Source organism: Eptesicus fuscus, chromosome 5 (genome assembly GCF_027574615.1).
Source record: "Eptesicus fuscus isolate TK198812 chromosome 5, DD_ASM_mEF_20220401, whole genome shotgun sequence".
In the NCBI taxonomy this organism is placed as follows: Eukaryota; Metazoa; Chordata; class Mammalia; order Chiroptera; family Vespertilionidae; genus Eptesicus; species Eptesicus fuscus.
This window is the reverse complement of record NC_072477.1, coordinates 6,061,611-6,088,751: the sequence shown is the minus strand read 5'-3', so window position 1 is coordinate 6,088,751 and position 27,141 is coordinate 6,061,611. Positions and strand designations below refer to the sequence as shown.

The window sequence follows — 27,141 nt, the reverse complement described above, 5'->3', positions numbered from 1 at the left end:
TCCTCAGAAACGTTTAATTGGCCGCAGTCCCCCTCCGAGTCTACAGGCGGAGGGAGGGAGCGCGACCTGCCCTCACACCAGCTCACCAGGCCGCCGGGCAGGGCCTCTGAGGTGGGGAGGGACCAGGTGAGCTGCATCCAAGGGCCTTGGGTACCCTAAATAGCAGAGGGCTGGGTGAGGTGGGGTGGTGGCCCAGAGGACAGCTGAGTAAATGGTGGTGCAGACAAGGGGTGCTCTGAAGACACGGGGCGGGGGAGGCTGGAATGAACAACTGACCACCTGCACCCAGGACTCCATGTGACCGATGTCTTCACCCAAGTGTCCGCTCCTTCCTGGCTCCTGTGACCCTCAGGCCAACCCGGCTGGTAACATGGCTTTGACCTTCTCTGCTCTGTAGCTGGCGGACCACGCCCAAGCCCCAGCTGCCGGTCTTGGGGGTGGCTCCCCGCTGTCCTGGGTGACCACCCGGGGGGACACTCCCCGTTGCCTCCTCTAGCTACTCTGACCTCCGGGAGCTGCCGGTGGGTGGCCCGCGGGCGGTGGGACAGCTACTTGAGCAGGCCCCGGCTGAGCCTCAGCGCGGCTTCGTAGGTGACGAACACGACCATGTTGACGGGGAAGGCACGGCAGCAGTTGAGCGTCAGCCCCTTGAAGAGGACCCGCGGCCCCTCCTCCCGCACACTGGCCACCACGCAGTGCAGGAGGCCCCTGTAGCGCTGCTGGCCCTGCCCGTCCACCTGCAGGCGAGTCTTGATCACGTCCATGGGGGTGGCCACAGCCCAGGCCAGGACCCCCGCGCAGCCACCGGCCAGCAGCACACCCAAGACATCTACGGGGGAGACGCACGAGGGAGCACCTTGATGGGAGGCGGATTGAGGCCCCGGAGGCTCCCAGGGCAGGGCCCAGCCCTCATGAAGCCCTGGGCTCATTCCACCGATGTGCCTTGTCCCAGGCCACACAGAAGGGGTCTGTCCTGACCCTCAGTGTCGAGAGCACTGAGGTTCCCGCCCTGGAGGCCCCGGGGTAGCGGTATGCCACCTGACTCCGTGCCCACTGGCTGAGCCTGCGCCCCTTCCAGGCCCCAGCCCCCACTCACCTGGCTGGCTGTGGCCAGCAGGGGTGAGCCACTCGCTGAGGATGGAGTAGGAGAGGAAGTAGGTGGCGAAGGAGTGGCCCTCCCGTAAGAGCAGGGCCGAGCTGCCCTTGTAGAGGCCCCGCAGCCCCTCCTCCCGGGCCACCGTGGCCAGGCAGTGCAGCGGCCCCCGGTACTTGGGCCCAGGCACCTGGCTTGCAGGAGGTGCAGGACACATGGGGGGCACCGCCAAGGGCCACGAGGCCGAGGATCTCCGCCTCTGCTGCATCTGCGTCTGCGTCTGGGTCTGGGTCTGCAGGCGGACCTTGGCCACCTCGGTAGGCGAGGTCAGGAACACCTGGAGCAGAGACGCAGCAATAAGGAGGCGCCAGCACTGCCCACACCCTGGACCTGGCCTCCCGTCAGCCTCCCGTTACCCACAGTGACATGGGGGAGCCTGCGCCCCATGAAGATTCAGGCTGGCCCAAGGCCCTGGTGGGGCGGCGTTCCAAGCCCGCGCTGCCCACCCAGGCCAAAGCCAGCACCTTCAGCTACACGCTCGTCCTAGCACAGAGCGGACTCCACACACAGTAGGTGTCAGGTCAGTGGCTGTGACTCCAATTCATGAAAGCATTTAATCACATAATTAGTATGTCAATGACATATTACCATATTGTTTAATTAATGTAAGTATTTAATGTAAGAATAATAAGACAAAGTATTTAATAACATTAATATGTAACATGACATTACTGATAATGTTGTTTGCATTTCATGGGTGCTCATACCTGTCAGACTTTGTGTTAGGGGCTTTACATATGACCTCACTAAATCCTCATCGAGACGCCTCTTACTGATGAAGAGTCCGAAGTTCAGAGAGGCTCCCTGGAGTCCTCAGGTTCCCTCAGCTAATGAGACTCAGCTGGTCTCACCCTTAGTCCCCCGGCCTCCGTCTAGCCTCTGCCCTCCCTGAGCTTCCGTTTCCCTGCCTTCTGGGCTTAGGGACTTCCCAGGCCCTCCCCACCCCTGGGGTCCCGGCACCCCACTCACACGGACGAGGCCAGAGGTGAAACCCGAGAGCGTGATGTCGGTCCTGGCGGGCTTGGCGTCGGCACTGCCATACCGGAACCGGCAGATGCGTGTGAGGCACTGGTGGTAGGTGCCGAAAGACAGTGACGAGACCAGGGACACGGTGCTTATGGGCAACAAGAGGCCCCTGTAGAAGCCCCTCACCTGGTGGGCAGATGACAGGACCCAGGGGCCCAAGTCAGGCCAGAGGCTCGGCCAGGAGGATGGAGCAGAGACGCATCCCTTCCTGGCTATGGGACTTCAGGCACGTCACTTACTGCCTAGGCCTCAGTATCCCGGGCTGTAAAATGGGGATCATAGTCCTCAACTTGAGAGGTTGTGATGAAGAGACAGAGGGCCAGGCTGGACCCAGGGCAGCTACTTGATGATGGAGCTGGCATGCTTCCTTGTTGCTGTTTTCCTTCGGCCCCTCCCTGGCCAGCACCGAGCCCCAACTTCACTTTGGTAAATGTCCCTGTCCCCCCTCTGGACAGCTCTCTGACCTGGACCCTGGGGACCTGACAACTCCACCCTGAAGGGGACAGAAATGCCAACACATGGGTCCCCCCACACTGTCAAAGACCCCAGACACCCCCATAGACCTTCTCCTGGAGGTAGGACCTCATTCTAAACACCTGCATGCTGGACACCCAGCCCTGGGCCTCAGAGGAATCCAGAGGTTGGTGTAATTCCCATTTGGAAGTGAGAGAACCGAGGCTCAGAGTGGTGAGTGGCAGGCCTGGGGCCTGAGCCCAGACATCCGCTGCCTGTCATCCTGGCCCCAGGCCTACCCGCTCTCGCAGATACGTGTCCCGGACGCAGTGCCAGATGCCTGTGTACTTGGGCTCCGTCTGGATCTTGACCTGTGGGAGAATCAGGCTTCAGGGAGGGGGCAAGGTCAGGGCAAGGTCAGCAGGCCTGGGGGAGGGGAAGAGCCAACTCCTTGGATGTCACGGCCACGCTCTCGGTGGCAGAGCAGGGACAGTGAGCCCCATATAAGAGGAGAAACCAGAGGCAGAGGGCGGAAAAGAGGGTCAGGCTGTCCGGAGGCGGGTGGGGAGGGCCGGGTGTGATGAGAACCCTGGGAAGCTCTTCTGGCCGGGGATGGGGTGCAGGAGGCTCGCAGGGCGGCCTAAGCGCAGGCAGGAGCAGGAGGGGGGTTTGCGGGGCCTATCGCCACACACCTTCACCGTGTCCAGGGGGTAGCCCACAGCAACACCGCAGACGCCTGGAAGGAAACCAGAGCTCGGGGTGAGGACAGCAGGAGCAGCCCCCCCCCCCCTCGTCCAGTGTCTCATCGACGGGAGAGCCACCCCGTTCTGCAAACGAGGCAGCGGAGGCTCCGAGAGCTGAGGGGACTCCCAACTAGCTGCTGGCGACGTCTCCTTCCCTGAGTCTTGGCCCCAGGACACTCCTCGCCCTGCCTCTGGGGCCATGTTTTGGGAGAACTTTTGGTCTGACACAGGCTGGGCCTGTCCCCAGGCCGGGCAGCGCTGGCCCTCAAGCCTCAGGCTGTGACGGGTTTGTCGGGGGTGGGAGAGCCCCGTCCCCCCCGGGCTCCGTGAAGGGCTTTGTGTGGCACAGAGTGGACGTGAGGCTTCCTGGACTCGAGCCCTCTGCCCTGCAGAGAGGGCTAGTGCCACCGTCCTGTTCCTGCCCCCTCTCCTGACACCAGCGACTCAATGTCCAGGCCCCAGCACTGCCATGGGGAAGCCGGAGAGTGAGCACACAGGTCCCTGGAGATGGGTGGCGAGGGCCATGTGAGGGCAGTAATGCATGTGGGGGCTGGGTCCTATTCACTCTGTAACCCAGGACTCAATAAACATGCATGAATGAAAGAATAGGGTGAATGAATGAATGAAATGAAGTAAAAGACTGACTGACTTGAAAAGAATTACCCTCCTTGACCCTCACATAAACCTCAGCAAACTCCTATTCATCCATCAAAGCCCTGCCACAGCATCACCTCCTCTCCGGAGCCCTCCCTCACCCCCGAGCTCGGGGCTGCCTCTGTTGCCAGAAGCCTGTTGATCAGAGCCCCTGTCAGGGCTTTGCTGCTGTCCCACAGCATGCCAGCTCTGCCTCCAGAACTGGAGTCAAGGCCAGGGCCCACCTCTGTTCCTTGTGACCCAGGACCCAGCACAGAGCAGAGGCCCTTTCCACCAGGCCTTCCGTGGACTCTGGAGGAAACCTGTGACGTCCACGACCCCTTCCCGGCTGTGTGATCTGAGCCTCCTCCTTAGGGGGCTGATGTCCAGGGCAGCAGCTGGCCTCAGTCCCTGCACACAGTAGGACCTCAGCAAGCCCCTGGATGGGGTCAGAGCCCTGGTCTACCTGGCTTGGCGCTGCTCCCCTCCCCTCCCACACCGTTCCCAGAAGTCTGGACAGGAGCCCACTGCTGTTTCACACGATAAGCAAGGCCAAGGGCGCCCGGCCCAAAACAGCCTCCACCGCCTGCAAGGTGGGTGGCTGGGGGGATCCGGAGCCCGAATGAGCCTGTTTCCCAATGGGCCAGTTACCCCTCTGGGTCTTTCGCAATGAGCCCTTTCCCCAGAAATAAAAACAGTTGCACACGGTGGCTGGGCAGGTGGGGCTGGGGCGGGGCTGGGGCGGGGACAGGCCCTCCCCTCCTCGGCCCACAGCTTCCAGGCAGCATTGTCCTCGTGTCCACCTCTCCTGGAGCCTCTGGTCCTTTCCCGGCTCAGCCAGTCCTCTGTGCTGGTCACTCCCAGCCTCCTCTTGGCCCAGGCAAAGACCACCCTCTGCCCCTAAGGCTCCCCCGAGAACTGCCCCTCAGCCTCCCCAGCTGGGCCCCCCAGGCCAGTGCAGACTCACCGCCCCCACCCCCCCAACACACACACCTGCACCCAGCTCTGTATTGCCGCTGGAGTTTCCCAGGAACCAGCTCTGTCCTCCTATCACCCAGCACCCATGCCCACACCAGGTCCCAGCCACTTCTGGGGAGACTCCTCAAACCCCATGTCTTCCAGAGGCCCCCCTAGGACAGAGCATCCCCCAGCTCCTCCGGGTACCCCCAGGAGCAACAGCCCCCTACAAGGCCCTGCTGCCCCTGTCCGTTACCTCCGATGGCTCCAGCAACAAAATCCATGGAAACGTGGGTCTCCCTCCTGAGAGCAGTCTGATGCCACCAACAACAACCGGTCAGGTCCTCTCAGACCTTAAATACCTGCGGGCGGCGGGGGCAGGAAGCAGGAGCTGCTGGCCAGTGGCCCAGAAGGCAGAGGTTGTGCTGGGAAGCAGGCAGGTCGATGCCCACCTGGATTCCCGCCCACCCCACCCCCAAATGCCCCTTGTCCCAGTGCCCTCAGGACCCAGCTGTGGGCAGTAGAGAGGCCACGGGAGCGGCCAGGCTCTGGGGACACAGCACCGCTGTCCGCACCTGCAGGCCTGGGCCCCAGACCACATTCAGACACCTCCGGGGAGGCCCAGGGGCGGGGCTGGATGTCCCTGCCCCTCCAGCCCCAGCTCACACCTCATTGGTGTCTTGGGCCTCCCTGACTCCCCTGGAGTGATTCCTGCTCAGGAAACCCACAAAGCTCCCTCACTCGCCCTGGCCAGTTTGGCTCAGTGGCTAGAGCGTCGGCCTGCGTACTGAAGGGTCCCAGGTTCGACTCCAGTGAAGGGCACGTACCTCGGTTGCAGGCTCCCGGCTCTGGTCAGGGGCATGTGGGAGACAACCAATCGATGTGTCTCTCCTCCTCCCTTCCACTCTCTCTAAAAATCAATGCAAAAAATATCTTCGGGCCGAAACCGGTTTGGCTCAGTGGGTAGAGCGTCGGCCTGCGGACTGAAAGGTCCCAGGTTCGATTCCGGTCGGGGGCATGTACCTTGGTTGCGGGCACATCCCCAGTGGGGGTTGTGCAGGAGGCAGCTGATCGATGTTTCTAACTCTCTATCCCTCTCTCTTCCTCTCTGTGAAGGATCAATAAAATATATTAAAAATATATATATATATCTTCGGGCAAGGATGTTTTTTTTAGAGCTCCCTCACTTACTCATTCAACAAACACTATCAGAGCTGAGGCTGCACTGAGGCAAATAAGGCCCAAGCCCAGTCCTCAAGGCGTCTAGTTGATAGGGAGGGGTGGGGGCGTGGGCCACTGACGCCTGGCACCCAGAAGGCTGGCCAGAGCCCTCCTGGGAGCAGCAAGAACACCAGTCACGACCCACTGTCGGTTGCACACCGCCCTGGTCCCACCCTGTCCCTGCCCGCAGGGCCCCAGCGAAGTTTGCCTCCACTCGGAGTGCCCTGCCCCAGCACAGACCCAGCGCTGAGCAGAGCTTGCTGAGCGAGCAGACCAAGCCCTGTGGGGCCCACTGCGGAGGCCGTCAGTTTGGCCTCTAACCAAACTAGGAGCTGCTCCAACAAGAGGCCGATTCCATCGGCTTGTGGCTCGAAATCATTGCAGCCCTGCGAGGACCCTGAGGCTCAGAGAGCCGTGAACTTGTCCAGGGTGTCCCCTGACCAGAAATCTGGCCGGACCGGGGAGGGTGGCCCTCAGGGCAGGGCCACGTGTCCTGGTGGGTGGACTTGTAGGCCAGCCCTGAACAGGCTGAGTTGACAGAGGGCAGCTTCGCTGGCGGCTGCCCAGCCATTTTTGAGGGGAGGACACGAGTTGCCAGTAGCAGTTGCCACGGCAGAGGGCAAAGGGCAGGATGTGGCCCGTTCAAGGCCAGTTCTGATGCCTGTCCTGGACTTTAGAGAGAAGCAGCTCTGTCTGGTTAGGGGCCAAGCTGCCTGTGTTCAGATCCCACCTCTGTCACTCATGTCAGCTCTGAAACTTTAGGCAAGCTCCCTGACCATTCTGTGCCTCCGTTTCTGCGTCCACGAAGTGAGGATAGTACCGGCCTCACACCTGTGACCGCTCAGGGCAAGCTCCAGTGGAAGTGGCCAGCCAAATGCAACGGCTGCATTAAAAGGAGCACAGGTTCCAGACGGAAGGAGGTGACCGTCCTGTTAGGAGCAGGGCAAATACAGTGGGAGCTTAGGTTCATTTGCAGATGCTACACTTGGAAGGCCAGTACCCTGCGTGATGAGGGAGCTTGAAGAATGTTGTCTAACTGACAGAACAGGAAGCTGTTTAGTCCCGTGATTCCTGAAGAGCATCTAATGTGGTAAGTACCACTCACACCCCTGGCACCTGAGCCAGGAACCCAGAAATTGCCCTGAATGCCTTTCCCTCTGCACCCTACATCCAGGGAGGCACCCAGTCCTGGGGTCAGACCTCTGAAGTTTATGTTCAGATCCATTTCACAATCCATCTGCACGGCTCCCGGCTGCATCATCTCCGCCCTGGACAACAGTCTGGTTCCACCCTGACCCTCCCCTCATGCCACAAACACAGCATGCCTACTACATGCCACATTCCAGGCACCAGACCACAGCAATAAACTCAGGCAAATGCCCCTGCCCCATGGATCTTCTGTTCTAGGTGGGGAGACAGACACCAACAAATAAATAAAAATACAGAGTCTGCCAGATGGTGGTAAGGACCAAAGAGAGATGTAGAATAGGGGGTAGGGACAGGGGCGGGGCGTTAGAAAAGGCAGCCCAAGAAGCTGACACTTGAGAGCGTGTTTTCTCGGTCACTGCAGCCAAGTTTCACCTGCCCTTTGTCTCCCAAACAAACAGCCTTCTCCACAGCAGAACAGAAAACCCGCCGCCTCTCCCTTTAGGCTGGTTTGGGCAGGTCTAAATGTCCCCCCACCCAGCGGTGAGCTTCTGGCCGGCAGAGTCCAGTCAGATTTGACTCTGAGCCCTCAGCACGCAGCACAGGGCAGGCACCCTGGGGAGGCCCAGTGAATAAGTGCATGAGAACATCAGTGAAGAGATGGGTGGGTGGGTGGGTGGATGGATGGGTGGGTGGGTGGATGGATGGGTGGGTGGGTGGATGGATGGATAAATGGGTGGGAGGGTGGGTAGATGGGTGGGTGGATGGGTGAATGGGTGGGTGGATGGATGAATGGATGGATGGGTGGGTGGGTGGGTGGGTGGATGGATGAATGGGTGGGTGGATGGGTGGATGGATGGATGGATGGATGGGTGGATGGATGGATGAATGGGTGGGTGGGTGGGTAGATGGGTGGGTGGGTGGATGGGTGGATGGGTGGATGGGTGGGTGGGTGGATGGATCAATGGATGCAGGGTTGGATGATAGATGGACACACAGATGGATGGACCTTGGGCAGAGTGAACTGTTCACACCGGCTTGACCTGACTCAGTAGATGGTAAAGCCTCTGGTAGCTGGGGAGGCTGGGATCTTAGCGGAGGAGAGCCTCACATGGTTTGAGGGGAATACTCCAGCTGGGTTTGGCTCCTGGCTCCACCTCCCCCGGCTGTGTGATCTGCGGTCAGTGGAGTGACCTTTCTGAGTCTTGCATGGATGGCAGGAGACAGAGCCCAGGGTCGCCCGCTGGGAGGGGGAGTGTTATTACAAGCAGTTAGGCATGCTTTAGGCCTCTTCCTCCTTCACCCACATGTTCCGCCCCACCCAGCCCCAGCAAGGAGGCCAGGCGTCCTCTAGAGGGAGACAGACATCACACAAACAGCTCCGGCCTGGACCCCACCGAAAGGCTCTGTCCGGGAAGGAGGACGCTGGCGCAGCCGACCCCGCTGGGCTGAGGGCCGTGCTGGTGCGGGCGCCCTGGGGGAACGTGACAACCCTGGATGCATCTTCACAGTTTGTAACGAAAGCAATAACTGCCCGTTCTCTTTAAAATCCAGGCGGCAGACACGCAGCCACCACAGACAGGGAGAGCCCCGAGCCCCGGCCGGACCGGCTTCCTGCGGGAGGCCGGCATGTTTCCGTTTTCCTATCTTTGGGTGCTTTGCTTCTTTTTCTCATCGGTGTGTCTGGGACACCCTGCCACGGCCGCGCTGCAGACCTGCTTCCGTCTCAGCCCCAGGGCTGTGGCTGCGGTGGACAGAGGAGGGCCGACCCCTTTCTCCTCCGTCTGTGTCTGTGTCCTGCTGTGTCTGTGGCCAGCCTTCGCCTGCTCCTGACCTCGCCCATTCTCACTTCCCGGCGGGGCCAAGGCCAAGGCACCTTCCAACTCAGCCCGGGGTTCAGGCGAGGGCACACTGCCCTCCTCTGGCCAGTGGCCTCCGGTGCCTGCTCACACTGCCTGTCGGCCAGGGGCAGCGTGGTCATCCAGCCATTCTCCACCCAGGCGAAGTGGGGGCCCCGAGAGAGGGCACAGCCGGGCCAGCTCACGCCAGGCCCCAGCGCCAGCCCGGGGTTGGCCCAGAGGGTGGGCTCCGCGAGGCCTGTGGGTGGCACGGACAGCTGAGTGCACAGCCAGCGCGCACTGTGTCCGGGACACTCGGCTGAGCCCCTTCGGCCTGGCCCTCGTGTCCTGACCAGCCCCGACTCAAGTTGGGGACCACTCCTGTGGCCCTCTGGCCAGTCAGGGCCTCCCCCAGGCAGGCCCCCCTTAGTTCTATTTTTAGACCCGAAGCATTTGCCAAGTGTCTATTTATATCGCTGCCCATCTTGGGTTTCTGGTCACCTCATCTGGCGGAGCTGGCCTCCCTTCGGCCTCTTGGCCCGGCCGGCGGGGTGGGTTCAGAATGGCCCGGAGCACCGGGAGGGAGGCCGCCAGCACGCCCTCGGCCACCTGAACGCTTCCAGAACAAGGAAGCAAGATGCCCACCCAGCGTGGCTACAACTTCAGGATTGACTCAGTTCAAGGGAAGAGACATGAGACATGAATTCCTCAAAATCTAACCAAGGAGAGACCTCTAGGTACCGTGGACTGGGGCTGAGGGCCCCCAGGACAGTGGCTGGCTGTCCCCAGGTGGTCCCAGGCCCTCCATCACCGAGGCCCAGGGCAGACTGGCTCAGTGGGGAGGCCAGGACACGCCAGGAGAGACTGGACTGGACGAGGGGCCAGGGAGACATCCACACAGCAAACAGTTATTCCCTGGGAGAAAGGGACGCGTCGAGCAGACAGCTCTGCTCAAGGCTAGGCCACACCCACCCGCAGCGGGTCCCCAGCCCCTCGTCCCAAAGCCACCCACCTGCTCCCTGCGTCCTCAGCAGCCAGAGGGGACCTGTGGGTCCCAGATTCTCCCTCACTGGCCCAGGGGTTCTCTCGGAAACCTTCAGTTCCTCCCTGATTAATTAAACTAACTCCTTTTTACACTGAGGTGACGCTGCTTTTATAACATAGAAATCAGCTCTGATCTTCCGTTTCCTGCAGAGGTGTCAAGACCCTGCCCGCCCGGCCCTGGCCCCTGCACAGCCCAGGTCCCCAGGTCCACACAGCTGGTCCTCAACCACCCCACCCCCACTCACCCTGGGGCACCCTGAGCGCCAGCCTTGCCCCGGGCCCAGGTCCAGACCGCCTCCTTCACCGAATTCTACAGGTTAGGGTAAGAGAACAGAGGCGGCTTTTTCTTTCTTTCTTTCCTTTTTTTTTTTTTCAGAAACATAATCTTTTTAAAAATATTTTTTTGTTGATTTCAGAGAAGGGAGAGAGAGAGAAACATCAGTGATGAGAGGGAATCGTTGATTGGCTGCCTCCTGCACTCTGCACAATGGGGATTGAGCCTGCCACCCAGGGATGTGCCCTGACTGGGAATCGAACCCTGACCTCCTGGTTCATAGGTCGCCACTCAAGCACTGAGCCATGCTGGCCGGGCCAGAGGTGACTTTCTTTCCCGCTGGTGTTTCTAATTTTCCCACACTGAGCCTATCCTGTGTCAGAAATGATAAAAACTGTACAAAATAAAAACTCAACCCCACACTTTTCAGTAACCTGGCTTCACTGCTTGTACCCTCCCCCCGCCCCCAACCCCGCCCCCACCTCCTGTCCCTCCCTCCCCACTCGCTCTGCTCCTGCTGCTCTGGCCTTGGGCCCTCCTGCCCCTTAAGGGCTGGGGTCGGAGGAGCACCCTGCAGGGGGCGCTCCCTTGGGAGCGGGGTGTCCGGGACTCCAGAGCACGAGGAGTCTGAGAAAGCACGCTCTGTGCTGTAATTTTATCCTCAGGAAATGAAACAGAACAACACACACAGAAGCCTCGCTCACACCGCGCAGGCTCGCAGATGGGGCCTCGCGAGCTCCTTTGCTTGGCGATGACTTTATCTTTCCCTTTCTGGTTCCTCCCCAACGGCCGGCCGGGAAGCCCCCGAGTCCGGGAGGAGTGTCTGCCTGTCCCCACGCCGGGCGCAGCGCAGCGCTGTCACCGTCTCTGCCACCTGATGGATGATTCTCCCTCCGGGGCTCAGAAACACAGCCTGTGAGGAAGAGCTTTTTTTTTTTTTTTTTTTTTTCTGAAGAAACAACTTTTTATTTTTATTTTTTATTTATTTATTTTTTTACTTTTTTTGCCAATGCAAAACTAAACTACATACATGTTATCATTTTCAAAACTTGAATGTCAAGAACAAAACTCTGGCTATTAAATAATAACAAAACAATGCCAATGCAAAACAACAGTAAGAGAAATCAGAACTATGGACATGTTAACATTTGTTGCTACTAAATGAAAGAAAGTCTCTTTTGCTGCTGGTGTATATTTACTCAGAGTCCTTGGAAGGAAGAGCTTTTTTTTTTTTTTCAGTATATTGTATTGATTTTTTACAGAGAGGAAGAGAGAGGGATAGAGAGTTAGAAACATCGATGAGAGAGAAACATCGATCAGCTGCCTCCTGCACATCCCCTACTGGGAATGTGCCTGCAACCAAGGTACATGCCCTTGACCGGAATCGAACCCGGGACCTTTGAGTCCGCAGGCCGACGCTCTATCCACTGAGCCAAACCGGTTTCGGCGGAAGGAAGAGCTTTTAAGGGGAAACGAGGTTTTGCAGTTTTGTAACCCAGCAGTGCACCCAGGTTACCCCATCTTCGCCCAGGGCCTGCCTTCACCCCTTCCTCCCTGCGGCAGAGGCCACCCCTGCACTGCTCCCCACACACGGGACCTTTGTCCCTATGAGAAGGCAAAAGGCTAATCTCAGGGGTCGATATAACCCCATCCCCAATAATGGCCCACAAGAGTCAAAGATTTGATAAAACCAGTGGGGAATGAAGCATAGTAACCTCTATTTTATAAAAACTGCTGTTTGAAATTTCCACTAGACAGAAGGTTCTTTGTTCTGTGAATTAATTCTGCTATTCTTAGCGTCTGTAAAACATGCTTGCTCTAATGATAGGGAAAATGAGCTTAACTGTCTGACCTGGCAAACCGCTCCGCTGCTGTGCCTAGCTGCCCCCATGCCAGGTGTCTTTTAGTTATCTGTGCTCGAGGCTACTGGCCCACGTTGTGCTCTCAAGGCTGCACGCTTCCTGCGGGACATCTGCGAAGCTTACATAGGGCTCATCGAAAACTTGCGAAAGGGACCGGAAGCCCCGTATTTAGGAGACAAAGACATTAGAAAAGATAGAAAAGAAAAGCTTCCACCAGATTGTTTTGCTCAGAATTTGAGAGACAAGCCCTAACCGGCTTGGCTCAGTGGATAGAGCGTTGGCCTACCGACTGAAGGGTCCCGGGTTCGGTTCCTGTCAGGGGCATGTACCTTGGTTGCGGGCTCAATCCCCAGTGGCGGGCGTGCAGGAGGCAGCTGATTGATGTTTCTCTCTCATCGATGTTTCTGGCTCTCTATCCCTCTCCCTTCCTCTCTGTAAGAAATCGGTAAAATATATTTAATTAAAAAAAAAAAATTAAAAAAAAAAAAAGAATTTGAGAGACAACCTTTTCTGAGTCCGCCGGTGTAATAAAGCTGGGTAACTCCATTTCTCTAAGCGTTGCTTGGTTTTTCTCCAGTCTTCCATAACACCTAAACCCCAAAAGCTCCAGCCTGAACACTGGCTCCCTCCAAAGTGGTCCCGCCTCTAAGCTGGAAGCTGGAAGCCTGTGGCCGCGCGCCTGCACCAGATCGCTCACCGGGACCCCTGCAGGCATCACCCAGATGGGGCCTCGCTCCCAGGAGCTTTCTGAAGCTCAACTATTGAGTGCCTACTGTGTCCCAGGCTGCTGGGCCCCTTCCCAAGGGCCCCCAGGGCGTCGGGACTGTCTGATGGCGGGGCACAGGTATAACGGCCACCGGAACCAGAAGGTATCCTCAGACTGAAAGCCAAAGCAGGTGACTCCAATAGAACACAGCAGAACTTACTGTAGGGTGACTGACTTACAGGAAAACTGGGTCAGACACCAGCAATTCTGCACGGATTATTCTCCCCTGCCAGCTACCGGGCCCGTTGCAGTGCTGTTTGTACAGTGCAACTGAAACAGGAATGTTAGGGGAACATAGGCAGGCTTAGGGGATTTTTAGAATTGGGGCCATGGAAAAACACAGGGCTGCAGACTGGGAGAAGGTACATCTCCATCACACAAGGAAGCCGGGTGCAGGGGGCAGCAGCAGTGGCATTTACATAAGACAAGGGAGCTGGAAGTAGCCCAAAAAGTATATATTTACAAAATAAAGAAGAAGGAAGAAAGCCAGAAAGAAAAGAACAATGAGGGAGGAGGGCATCATATGTCCCATGTGGTGTTCGGCCTTTGAGTTCAGGAGTTACTATAGTAACCAGTCTAAGGGAATAGGGACCAATCAGAGGGGATATCAAGGCACCAGGATCTGCAGCCTTTATAAGCCACAGGGAAAAGGAACTCAGTGGGACCCTTTCCCCCTCCCCACATGGCAGTCCATTCTGTGGGACTCTTTCCCTCTCTCCACTTGTTCTTCAATAAATCTCCACCTTTGCTATACTACTCTCTGTCTGTGGATCCATTCTTTGACTCTGGCGGACAAAGAATCCGGGTTCCAGTCCAAAAATTCAGTTGCAAAATGGTGCGTTGGCCGGGAATTTCTCCGTAAGTCAGTCAACCCTCTCCACGTCGAATGGGGAGTAGCCACGAAGTCTGTCCCTCTGTCCCTTTTCTGTCTCTTGTATGATTTTGGAGGCCGACGGCTGCTACAAAAAAAAGTCTCCCATGGAAGGATAAACTGGTGCCAGGTCAGGTTAGAGCGTTAGGCTTCTGCCAGTCGCAAATCAAACCCCTGCCATCAACTACATGAGTGCTTGGGTCCCTGCCCAGCTCTGAAGATCAAAGAGACAATTCTCCCCCCCCCCCCCTGCCCCCTTACCCCACTTCTGGGATTCTCGGATGTTCTGTGAGTAAGAGCCACAGTGGGGGTGCTTGGGGAGACTCCCCATAGTGTGTAGACCCCCTCATTGGGTTTTAACAACACATGTAATTAAATTCTGACCTGTCCAGGGGATGCATACAAGGGTTGGTCACCCAGATCCCAGGTCCTCGCGGCTGTCTTAGATAGCTGGGAGAGAAACTGAGACACAGTTCCAAAAAAACAGCACATTTCTGACCCACTACGTATGTCCACTCCCCTGGCCCAGATCCCAAGCTGGTTTTAATTGGAGAATCATCTGCCTTTTTCTTCTGCTTTCTACCTCAGTCAGATCAAATAGTATCCAGCCAAGACTGCTGCCTCCGCGGTCCAGGACCCACTAAGCTTAAAATCCTAAGTCTCCATTTGTGCAGGACTTTATAGTAAGGGTCCTGGGGAAAACTTCTAGGCAAGAGTTAAGAAAGGGAGAGCCAGCCCTAACCGGTTTGGCTCAGTGGATAGAGCGTCGGCCTGCCGACTGAAGGGTCCCAGGTTCGATTCCAGGTCAAGGGCATGTACCTTGGTTGAGGGCACATCCCCAGTAGGGAGGTGTGCAGGAGGCAGCTGATCGATGTTTCTCTCTCATTGATGTTTCTGACTCTCTATCCCTCTCCCTTCCTCTCTGTACAAAATCAATAAAATATATTTAAATTAAAAAAAGAAAGAAAAGAAAGGAAAGGCAGAGCCAGCCAACTGGTTTCCACTCCTGACAAATGAGCATGGCCCCAGATCTTCCCATCAGGCATAACAGGAATTAATCACAGCCCTTAGCCGCTTCTGCCACCACTCCTATAGAAGTTTTAGCCTTTCAGAGAATTCAGCATTACAGCCAGACACAGCGGTTAAATTAGCCCAGTGGTCAGCAAACCGCGGCTCGCGAGCCACATGCGGCTCTGTGGCCCCTTGAGTGTGGCTCTTCCACAAAATACCACGGCCTGGGCGAGTCTATTTTGAAGAAGTGGTGTTAGAAGAAGTTTAAGTTTAAAAAATTTGGCTCTCAAAAGAAATTTCAATCGTTGTACTGTTGATATTTGGCTCTGTTGACTAATGAGTTTGCCGACCACTGAATTAGCCCATTAATTACTAGGTCACTTGCGCTCGCCTTCATTGTGATTCTGTAAAATGGTCGCACACTCTCGGGAGTGTTCTTAAAAGTCTCATTTTCACCATGTTTTTATTTCCCAGTCCATTGTTTGAAATTTGGGTAGGTAAGCCATTTCTCACAAATTAGGGACATTTCCGGGACTTCCTATACCCCTGTAGAGGAGAACGCTAGTTCAAGGGAAGGCGCCCCGCCCGATTTGGGGTGGCCGCTTGGTCTGAGGCCCCTCTCTTCACGGATGCTATAGAATAGGTCCGAGACGGTTTTTCTTTAGAAAATGGCGAAAATGACACAAGGGGAATGCGAGGCAACCAGGCGAGCCACATGGCCAAAACAGTCCATTGGAAGGATGCTGAGGTTCTGGGGAGGGCCAGTCCCAAACCCGGGACGAGAGACATCGCCCTTTTAATGGAGTGCTTTGTGGAGTGTCTGTGGATTGTGCGCACCTGTAAATACTGTGTATGAGAGTGTTTCTATCGATGTTTCCATCAGTCTGTTTAAAGACAGGGCACGTCCCACTTTGCTCGGGTCCAGCTGCTCGTGGACAGGAGGAACACGCGGCAGGGTTTGAATCCTGAGAGCCTCCTTGTCTGCGACGTACCGTGGTTACCGATTGCTTCGCCAGCTCGGTGTGCTCTCCGCCGTCTGTAGGAACGTAGACAGCCCTCTGTCTCTGCTCCGCGGAGGCTTTGTGTCTCTCAGAACCAGAGGTTGTTCGGCTAGATGAAGATGTTAAGATTCTAAGCCTAAGGGTAAATCTGGGAAGGTTACATATATGTTAACCCAGGGAAGTTTAAAGAAAGACCACTAGCTAAAGTTGTAGCCTACCTGTGGTTGACAAACCATTGCCTTCCCTGCCTGGGGTAAAGCGGGAGGAGGGAAAAAAAAAAAAAAAAAAGAGCAGTTTTACTCCGACAAGTGGCTTTTGGTCCCAAAAGCGGCAGAATAGGAGGCGGCACTGGCCGAACCTGTGCAGGTGCTTAGAAAAGGGGCAGGGCGGGGGGGATTGGCAAAGCCCCGCCCAGCATCGTGTCCATTAAACATCCGGTAGGCAACATAGATATTAATGGGGACCGGGGACCAGGTGGTCCTCTGTAGGGAGCGGTTGTAGGGTGAAGCCTCGGACTGACCTGCTGGCAAAGCCGCAAACAAGTCCCAGCTTGGAGGGCACAGCCCGCTTAGCATAATTAAGCTTGATCTTGTGACTGCTCCCTAGATCTTTCCTGGGTAGCTAATGGGCTGTGGGAGGTGCAGCAAGTGCTGCCAAAACAAGTGGAACTTACAAGAACATTGTAAACTACCTTGTTTGCCCCTGACTATAAATAAAGCATCAGCTTTGCAGTCTGGGTCTGTTCTGTGGCCTCAGCCAGGCACAGAAGATCCACCTAGACCCAGCTTATTCTCTTTGTCTGTCTTTTCTTCATCCTTCACCGGCCTCCCTCAGGCTCGCAGAACCCTTGGCTGTGCTGGCGCGGCCCAGTCCTCACCCGCCTGTGATGTCCCAAACCCCGCAGGCCCTGCAGAAGCGGGAACTAAGGTTAGCTATGAGGTGATCACAGCTTGGCGGCTTCTGCACCCTTGGGGGCACGGCAGCAGGGGAATGGACGGGCGGTAGGTGTGTCCTCCCAGGATTTCCTCTGTGACATACAAAGTATATCACATCTGTGACCTGACTAAGATATAAAAATGTAATGGCCAAATTGAAAATCATTAAGTCCGTGGTCAAGACCAAATCTTTAATATTAAAACCAGTTTAAGCTTTTTTTAAAAAATATATATATTTTATTGATTTTTTTACAGAGAGAAAGGGAGAGAGATAGAGTTAGAAACATCGATGAGAGAGAAACATCGGATCAGCTGCCTCCTGCACACCCCCTACTGGGGATGTGCCCGCAACCAAGATACATGCCCTTGACCGGAATCGAACCCGGGACCTTTCAGTCCGCAGGCCGACGCTCTATCCACTGAGCCAAACCGGCTTCAACAAGACCAGTTGAAGCTTTAATAATCTTTAAATTGGGTATATTTGACAGCTTTTCTAAGTGTAATATTTCAAGAATTTTATATATATATATATATATATATATTTTATTGATTTTTTACAGAGAGGAAGGGAGAAGGACAGAGAGTTAGAAACATCGATGAGAGAGAAACATCGACCAGCTGCCTCCTGCACACCCCCTACTGGGGATGTGCCCACAACCAAGGTACATGCCCTTGACCGGAATCGAACCTGGGACCTTTCAGTCCACAGGCCGACGCTCTATCCACTGAGCCAGCTTTGTGATATCTCAAGGGCCCTGAGGTGATGCAAATATTTATTCTCTCTCCCCAAAAAGAAATATCTTTGAACTAAATTAGACCAATGCAATGTACTTGAAATTGCATGAGGAAACTCTGCCAAATAAAAATTAATAGCAACGTTCTATTGAAAATACGTATTCTTTGAATGTTATAGAATTTCAGTCTGCTTCAGGAAAAAAGAAAGATTACACAGATTCAAAGCCAAGTTCAAACAGGAAACTTTCAGGGAAGAAGGGCAAGCGTGATAATTCTCTGTGTCTGCCAGTGACACTCCGGGGTTTTACATTTCTTTTATTGGGATTTATAAATTGTTTTCAATGCTTAATACACCGTCTGCAATAAGCCATGTGCCACATATTATTTTTTATATGCAAATTGTTTGCTGTACTAGCAGGTTGTTGTCTTAATATTATAAAGCAAAGGTTTTATCAATAGCATTTTAAACAAATGTATAACCATGCCACTTTTGAATTTTGTCATTGGACAGCCATTGCCTTACTTTGGGTGCATTTAAATCTTTAGAAAAATCCATGAACAGGATTCTGACTTACTCTGAATTGCAGGCTCCTACGCAGGTCATATGTTTGAACTAAAAGGTGCTAGTAAAACTTCAGGAAATTATTAATCAGAAACAATAACTGAAATATATATATTAGCATACCTGAATAAAATAAGCTTTGAAAAGAAAGTTTAAAAATCTCTTCCACCAACATACACCCTTAATAAAAACACTAAAAAGTGTGCGTTGGTGGTTCCCTGTAAAGTCAACTAGCACACCCCTCTCCCAGCGGAGACACAGCCGAGGTGGTTGCCCAGTTTAAAAGGTGACATTTTTAAGGTTTGAAAACAAAACAGCAGAAATTAAGGGTCAGTAAAAACTAAAAGTTAAGCCAGTGAGCAGGGAATTTAAAATCTAAAATCAGGTAGAGGACGAATCCTTTAATGACGAGGGCATACAAGGGGTGGGGACCAGAGCTCTTTATACTTTTCCTTGAATCCCTGGATATTGGCCAAACCAGGGTTCAGGGTACTGTGTAAACTCTCTTAAGTCCTCATCCTAGAGTAGACCCCTCGGAAATTCAGTTCAGCAGGCCCTCCAACCCATCCAGTTCAGTGGGTAATTCAAAACATTACAGCCGCTCGGGCCCTTTAAATCACAGACGAGGGACCTGAGAGCAAGACACGGGGTATGCACGCTTCCACAGGAGGGAAGCGGGTGGCCTCTGTGTGACCTCGGGTCATCACCGCGGTGGTCAGTGCGGCTAGTCCACCTGTCAACCAGGTGTGTGGCCGTACGTGGGCAAGGAACCCCTCACTCCTGGTTTGACAGTGGGGACTCCCTTCAGCCCTGGCCCGGTGGGGGACGCCTCACTGGCAAGGGCGTCTTTGTAAGCACAATGGGTACAGAAGACATTTTTCTTTCTTCTTCTTTCTTTCAGATGGGAAGCGTGTTCCCTACGCCACAAAGAGACAGTGAAAAGGATGTATCCTCAAGAACTGGGATAATCTTCTCTAATAATAGACAAATATGCAAATTGACCATACCTCCGACACACCCACAAGCCACACCCACAAGCCACGCCCACCATCCAATCAGAGCGAGTATGCAAATTAACCCAAACCAAGATGGCTACAGCCACAGAGAGCAAGGTTTCCTAGGTAACAGAGGAAGCCAAGCTTTCCGCCTGCCCTAGCCAGGCCTAAGCCTCCACTCAAGCTACAAAGTTTCAATTATAGAAGGTAAACAAATTCAAACAAATGGCGGCAGAATGGAGCTTGAGAGAGCAGGCCAGGGTTGCCGCAGGCAACAGGGGAAGCAAAACTTTTCGCACACCCTGGCCGGGCCCACCCGCTTAAGGCAACAAAGTTTCAATTATAACCCCAACACAAATGGCTGCCGGCCTTTGAGGGAGCCCCAGGCTTGGCTCTGCTCCAGGCTACAAAGTTTCAATTGTAGAAGGAAAATAAATTCCAGATACCAGGGCCTCTACTTGGGTCGCTAGGGGGCGTGGCCGGCCTGCAAACCACCACAGGCCCCTCGCTCAGGCCGCCCCACACCCTAAGGGAAACCCCACCTGATCCGGGACGCCCTTCAGGGCAAACCAGCTGGCCCCCACCCCTGTACCAGGCCTCTATCCTATCTAATAAAAAAGTAATATGCAGATTGATCATCATCGCAACACACAATATAGCTGCCCCCATGTGGTCAAAGATCCTGCCCCCATGTGGACACAAGATGGCCACCACAAGATGGCCAGCAGGAGAGGGCAGTTGGGAGGCACCTGGCCTGCAAGGGAGGGCAGTTGAGAGGGACCAAGCCTGCAAGGGAGGGCAGTTGGAGGTGATCAACCCTGCAGGAGAGGGCAGTTAGGGGTGACCAGGCCAGCAGAGAAGGGAAGTTGGGGGCAAACAGGCTGGCAGCAGAGTGGTTTAGGGGGTAATCAGGCTGGCAGGCAGAAGCGGTTAGGGGCAATCAGGAAGGCAGGCAGGCAAGCAGTTGGAAGCCAGCAGTCCTGGATTGTGAGAGGGATGTCCGACTGCCCGTTTAGGCCCGATCCTGGGATCGGGCCTAAACGGGCAGCCGGACATCCCTCAAGGGGTCCCATATTGGAGAGGGTACAGGCTGGGCTGAGGGACAACCCCCCTCCGTGCACGAATTTCATGCACCGGGCCTCTAGTGAACAACATAAACTGATGAACAAAAACAGATCCAGAGACAGAGAAACATCGATCAGAACATCAAACCTCAGGGAAGGTAGGGGACGGTGGGGGTAAGGGGGAGAGATCAACCAAAGGACTTGTATGCATGCATATAAGCCTAATCAATGGACACAGAAAACAGGGGGGTAAGGGCATGAATGGGGGGAGGGGGTTGGGGGGTAATAGGGGAATAAGGACATATATGTAATACCTTAATCAATAAAGAAATTTAAAAAAAAAAGAATTGTGATAAGTTTGACCCACAAACCTTAGAAAGTGCCTGATTTTTTTTCTGCATTTAGGTTTGGCCTCAATACCAATTGGCAAATGGGGAGAGTTGGCCCTCAGAGGGAAACCTCAAGTATAACGCCATCCTACAGTTACATCTTTTTTGTAGGAAAAATAGGAAATGGTCAGAAGTCCCATATGTCCAAACTTTCTTTACCCTAAGGGACAGGCCAGATTTATATAAAAAATGTAAAGTAAATACCTCACTCCTGGCAATAACAACCCAAAGTCCACCGAGGGAGAAAGCGGAGGCCGTGCCGCGCCTCCTCCCCACCCCACTCCCCAGGGCTGAGCAAACCTTAGCTTGCCCCAAGACAGATGGAGGATCTGGCCATACTTTAGCCCAGATCCCCTTCTTACCTCGGGACATGAGACAAATTGAAAGTGATCTAGGAAAGTTCTCAGAAGACCCTGACAGATATATTGAGGTCTTCCAAAACCGCATTCAAAGTATTTGGTCTCTCATAGAGAGACGTCATGCTCACATTAAACCTGACCCTCTCAGCCACTGAAAAGCAAAATATACTAGAAAAAGCAAGAGAATTTGGAAATGACCATTTTCTTACTTATGCTGGGGGAATAGAGGACTCTGAGGAAAGAAACAGGGATTTCTTAACAGGACAAGAGGCAGTCGCTCCCCCCCCCCCCGCCCCCCCGCCACCGTGGACCCTCAATGGAACCCTGAAACTAAGAGGTGGGGAGGAAAGCACTGCCGGTTTTGTGTTACAGAAGGCCGCCGACGTAGTGAAACAAAGCCTGCCCACTGCTCTAAACTAACCACCATTAACCAAGGGGTTGACGAAAACCCCTCGGCTTTTCTAGAAAGGCTCAGGGAGGCATTGGCTAAGCACACTAACATTACCCCAGATTCATTCAGAATTGGGACAACTAATTTTATTTAATTTAATTTTATTTTTTTGTTTTGGTTTTTTTTCTGTCATGTTCTATTTGTTTATTTAAAAAGTCAGAAGTAAGAATGACAAATGTTAACTTTTTTTAATTCTTGGTGGGATTTTTGCTTTGGTGGTTTTTTATTTATTTATTTATTTATTTATTTATTTATTTTATTTCTTTATTGATTAAGGTGTCACATATTTGTCCTCATCCCCCCATTCCCATCCCCCACCCCACCCCCTGTTGTCCTTAACCATTGGTTAGGCTTGTATGCATGCACACAGTCCTTTGGTTGATCTCTCTCCACTACCCCCACCCTCCCTTCCCCTCCTTCTGAGGCCCGACAGTCGGATGGATGGGGACAACTAATTTTTTTTTTTTTTAAATATGTTTTTTTATTGATTTTTTACAGAGAGGAAGGGAGAGGGATAGAGAGCTAGAAACATCGATGAGAGAGAAACATAGACCAGCTGCCTCCTGCACACCCCCTACTGGGGATGTGCCCGTAACCAATGTACATGCCCTTGACCGGAATCGAACCTGGGACCTTTCAGTCCACAGACCGATGCTCTATCCACTGAGCCAAACCGGTTTCTGCGGGACAACTAATTTTAAAGAACAAATTTATCACCCAGGCTGTCCCAGACATCAGGAGAAAATTGCAGAAATTGGCTATTTGTCCCGAGAATAGTCTGCAGGCGTCCTCAAACTACGGCCCGCGGGCCACATGCGGGTGTTTTTGCCGTTTTGTTTTTTTACTTCGAACTAAGATATGTGCAGTGTGCATAGGAATTTGTTCATAGTTTTTTTTTAAACTATAGTCCGGCCCTCCAACGGCCTGAGGGACAGTGAACTGGCCCCCTGTTTAAAAAGTTTGAGGACCCCTGCTTTAGAGACTCTCCTGACGATTGCCACCTCTGTGTTCTATAATAGAGACCAGGAGGAGGAAAAGAGGAGAAACGAGAGACCAGGCTAAGGCTACAAAAACAGAGATCAGAGGAGCCGCGCTTCGGGAAAACAGAAGCCCCAGGCAGAGCCCCTGGAGGCAAATGGTCAGTCCCAGTCACTTGTCACAAGTGAGGCCAAGTTGGACATATGCGCCGGAATTGCCCCAAGAGGCGTATTAGACCCCCAAAGCCCTGTCCTGTCTGCCAAGGAAACCACTGGAAGTCGGACTGCCCCTGGAGACGGAGGTCCCTTGGGGTGGGACTGGCGACCCAGCTGGCCCAATAGGACTGGCGGGTCTGGGGGTCTCTCAACCCGGCTCCTCAGAGGACTGCCACCTCCACCCAGGAGCCCCGGGTAAGCTTGACAGAGTGTGTGTGGGGGGCAAGGAAATTAATTTCCTCCCCGATGCTGGAGCCACGTTCTCTGTGCTCCTCCCAAACCCTGGTAAGTCACCCTCAGAGGCTGTAGCCGTTACAGGCAGGTCTGGGAAGCCAAGAAAGAGATCTTTTTCTCAGCCTTTAGGGCGCAGCTGCGGTAAGTGGTTCCTTTCCCATGCCTTCCTGACCCTGCAGAAAGCCTCACATTCACATCAGAAACACCATCCTCTCAACCCTGAGGCTCCAGAAAGACTCAAAACTCTAATAGGCCATCTGTTTTAGAAGCCCAAGGTTTATTGGAATCTTGTCCTAGTCCTTACAATACCCCCATCTTAGGAGTACAAGGGCCGAATAGAGGGGGAGGACTAGTTCAGGACTCATAAACTAGTAAATAAGACAGTGATTCCTATCCAGCCAAGTGTCCCTAACCCTTATGCTTTACTTGCCCAGACTCCAGAGGACACAGAGTGGGTTACAGTCCTAGATCTCAAGGATGCCTTTTCTGTATACCCTGCCTCCTAACTCACAGCCCTGATTGCCTTTAAAAGATCCCAGTCACCACAGCCGTCGGCTAACATGGACAGTCCTGCCCCAGAGCTTTCGGGAACAGCCCTCACGTATTTGGGCAGGCCTTCGAACAGCCCAAAAGACCCTTTTACAGGCGCTCTCTTTAAGTGTCCCCACAGGTCAGCAGCACCGACTCCGAGATCCACCTGTCTGGAGGGAGCCTTGAATGCCAGCACAGGAGGAGGACGAAGCTGCTTTGTCATCAACTGGGTCACCAATTTCTACTCGTGTGAGCCTCTAAAGGACCCGAAACTCCCCTTTCGAAGGGATCCTGGGAAGTCAGTGAGTGCCAGATAAGTAACGTTCTCTGGTATTTCTAAATAATCAGTATTTTCGTCTTTTTAACAATTCTTTTTCTGTCTTTTCATAAGTGTCACCTGAATCCTAGGCTGGTACTCTGTCCTTACTGGGACCCAGAAACACCACGAGATTCTCCTACTGATAGCCCCTCTCTGTAACCCTGGTACAGTACATTTCTCAAGCCACACTGGCTCCCCAAATCCCTAACTACTAAGTATAAGCAGCCCAATTCAGGGTCAAATAATCTCACGTAGATATATCTCTCCCACATCTCTTTCAGAGTAAAGTGTGCTAAACCTTAGTCTATAGGACAACTTATGCTACCACTACCACCAGCCAGAACCACTTCTCAAGCCTCTACAGATTTTTATCCACAGAAAGCCCTTGACTGAGCAAGGCAAAGTCTGTGCCATACATAATACTTCTTGCTGCAAGCAGCTTAGCTAAAGGAAAAGGCCCCAAAGTATATAATACCACCTCTATTAACTAGCTCCCCTCCTCAGGCCTTGGTTTATACTGTTTCATTATTACTCACCTTTAACCATTTTTGTTATGTTTCACTAGAGGCCTGGTGTGTGAAAACTCGTGCACTCAGCCTGGCCTGCCCCCTCTCACAGTCCGGGAGCCCTCAGGGGATGTCCTACTGACACAGGGAGCGGGCCTAAGCTGCAGTCTGGCCTCCCTCTGCTGGAGGCGACCAGGCTGATCAGGGGAAGGCGCTGCCCCCATCACCCCTCTGCTGCTGCCACTGCCGGCTGTGGTGGCTGCTGGGCCTGAGCCCTGGGCCTGGCAGCCGCTGTGGCTTTGTCCAGATGGACATCTGGATGGATGTCAGGAAGAATTCCGCCCTAACTAGCATATTACCCTTTTATTAGTATAGATAGCCTCCCATTTAGATGCCCTAAAGCTACAACTGGTCCTCCTCAGGGAACAGCAAATGGAGGCCGCTACATCCATCTTCGGTGGACCCTTAGACCACCCACTTCTGATGGGACCCTGACTGCCACCCCAAACTACGACCCCTTTGCCAGCAGGAAGCAGCCAGAAAGATGTGGCATCCCCTGTCCCCAAAGGCAGTTGGGGTTTCCTAATTGGAGGGGGGACTGAAACAGGAATGTTAGGGGAATATAGGGAGGCTTAGGGAATTTTTAGAATTGGGGTTCATGGAAAAACACGGAGCTACAGACCGGGAGAAGGTGCATTTCCACAATACAAGGAAGCCGGGTGCAGTTCCATTTCCCTAAGACAAGGAAGCAGCAACAGGTACATCCCCACAACTGTAAGCCAGGTTCCGGGAGCTGCAACAGTTGCATTTACATAAGACAAGGGAGCCAAAAAGGTCTGTATTTACAAAATAGAGAAGGAAGCCAGAAAGAAAAGAACAATGAGGGAGGAGGGCATCATGTGTCCCATGTGGTGTTCGGCCTTTGAGTTCAGGAGTTACTATAGTAACCAGTCTAAGGGAATAGGGACCACTCAGAGGGGATATCAAGGCACCAGGATCTGCAGCCTTTATAAGCCACAGGGAAAAGGAACTCAGTGGGACCCTTTCCCCCCCCCCCACGTGGGAGTCTGTACTTGTTCTTCAATAAATCTCCACCTTTGCTACACTACCCTCTGTCCGTGGATTCATTCTTCGACGCTGGCGGACAAAGAATCCAGGTTCCAGTCTAAAAAATTCCGTTTCACAACCCAGCTAATGACTGACAAGACACAGGGACGAGGACTGCAGGAGTGCCAGGGCCATACCTCCTGGTGGCCCTGTGACAGACAGGTGACAGCTTATTATTGACACTGTTTTGATATTGATCTCGGCTGTCATGCCCTCCCGGCTGTTACCGACAATACTATTCATGGCTACATTTTAAGGAACGCCGAGGATCATCCACTAGAAGCCTTTGCTTTCCTTGCTAACGACAGTGAGCCTGGTCAGAGGTAACAGAGATGGAGGTGGTTTTGTTCATTTTTTTTCTTTTTCTTTTTTGGAGTTGGTTTTGTTCACATCCACATTCGTACGAGGACTTGCACAACCCGCGCCCCAAGCGAGGCATTCACGGACCTGCACTGTTCAATGGTTCCATTATCATTTGACTAACTGCCCCGTGAAGGCACGGGACTTCCCCTCAGACCTCCAGACACAGGGACGGATGCTGCAGGCCACTGTGCTTTACCTCCCGAGGTCTGGGCAACCCCGGGACACCGCTTCCTCCCTGCGAGCCAACTGGACACAGGCTGCCCTGTTTAACGGTCATGGTCTCCGAGGCCTCCAGCCACCTGAGCAGCCCCCCACCGTCAACTCCTGCCCTGTTGTGGGTCTGGACCTCTGGGGCCCGCACTACAGCGACGGCTTTTCTGGCTTCTTGGTCCCTCTTCCACCCTCTGCCCCCGCTGCAGCCCTGAGGCATGGGGCTGGGGCAGAGAGGCTGGAGAGGATTCAAACCCAGGCCTCCAGACCCTCACCTCATCCAGGGCCCACCAGCCACCACAAGCACCGGACTAGGAGTCAGCAGACCTGGGTTCGGGTCTCTTCTTAATGACCGTTCTCCTTAGATTCTAAGAAGAATGAAAGGAAAGCACACTGATGGATGGTTGGCTTCCCAGGGGCCGCTGTCTCACTGTACTTCACTGTTTACACAGCCTGACATATACCCCCTCGCACCAAATATCCCCTTTAACACCTGTCGATGGGATATATCCATGGAAACCTCCATCCTGACAGCAGAACCGGTAAAACTGGAGTCTCAGCACCGTGAGCTCTGCCACCGGAAACTCGGCTTTGTGGTCCTGACCGCAGGCGGCGAATAAGGAAGTTGGCCCCCGAGTGTTATTGGACTCGCACAGTGAAGGGGTGAGCTCCCAGCCAAGCTCAGCCCAACCGGACAGTCCGGGCCTCACGAGGCGCTGGGGGAGGGGCGTGGGGGGAAGTCTCCAGAGAGTGGCCCCAATCTCAGAGACTCCCAGGGTGGGGGTGGGTGGTGGCAGCGGATTCGGCTGCTCCTTCCTCCCTCCCCCCGCTACCCGGAGCTGCACTCCGGCTCCCGGCCCCCTCCGGCCACAGGGTGTCCTGGCCGCCGCGTTGGACGCGCCGCGACGGCCGGGTTCTGCCCCGCGGCTGCCGGCCCGGTCCAGGAGCCTCCCCCTGCTCCCGCAGTCCGCAGGCCCGTGCAGGACTCTCCTTTTTCAGGTTCGCTCTCCGCCCCCCGAAATGCCGGAGCGCTCAGACCCTGAGACGCCACGTTTTGTGCCGGGCGACCAGGAGCCCCGGCCGCCCCCCCGCACAGGGGCGCGCAGGCGGGAGGGCGAAGGCTCTCCGAGGGGGCGAGTCGCCGCCGCAAGAATGTCCCAACCACTCAGTTGTGTCCCAGCCTGCAGGG

The 27,141-nt window shown here is 54.2% G+C and overlaps 1 protein-coding gene across 2 annotated transcripts in view; it reads right to left on the bottom strand.

The window, feature by feature from the left end:
- SLC25A47 (solute carrier family 25 member 47) overlaps positions 1-27,141 on the bottom strand; it is a 28,083-nt gene continuing 942 nt past the window's right edge. The window contains exons 1-7 of one of the 2 annotated variants that reach the window (XM_028130044.2): positions 5,793-5,864; positions 5,222-5,327; positions 3,325-3,368; positions 2,932-3,003; positions 2,123-2,305; positions 1,097-1,430; positions 1-829 (exon numbers count right to left, since the gene is read on the bottom strand). In XM_028130044.2, the coding sequence (XP_027985845.2) occupies positions 549-829; positions 1,097-1,430; positions 2,123-2,305; positions 2,932-3,003; positions 3,325-3,368; positions 5,222-5,249 (942 nt within the window). In that variant the 5' untranslated portion in view covers positions 5,250-5,327; positions 5,793-5,864 and the 3' untranslated portion in view covers positions 1-548. Of the gene's footprint in view, positions 830-1,096; positions 1,431-2,122; positions 2,306-2,931; positions 3,004-3,324; positions 3,369-5,221; positions 5,328-5,792; positions 5,865-27,141 lie in introns of those variants that run through there. The other variant, XM_054715775.1, reaches the window with a different exon arrangement.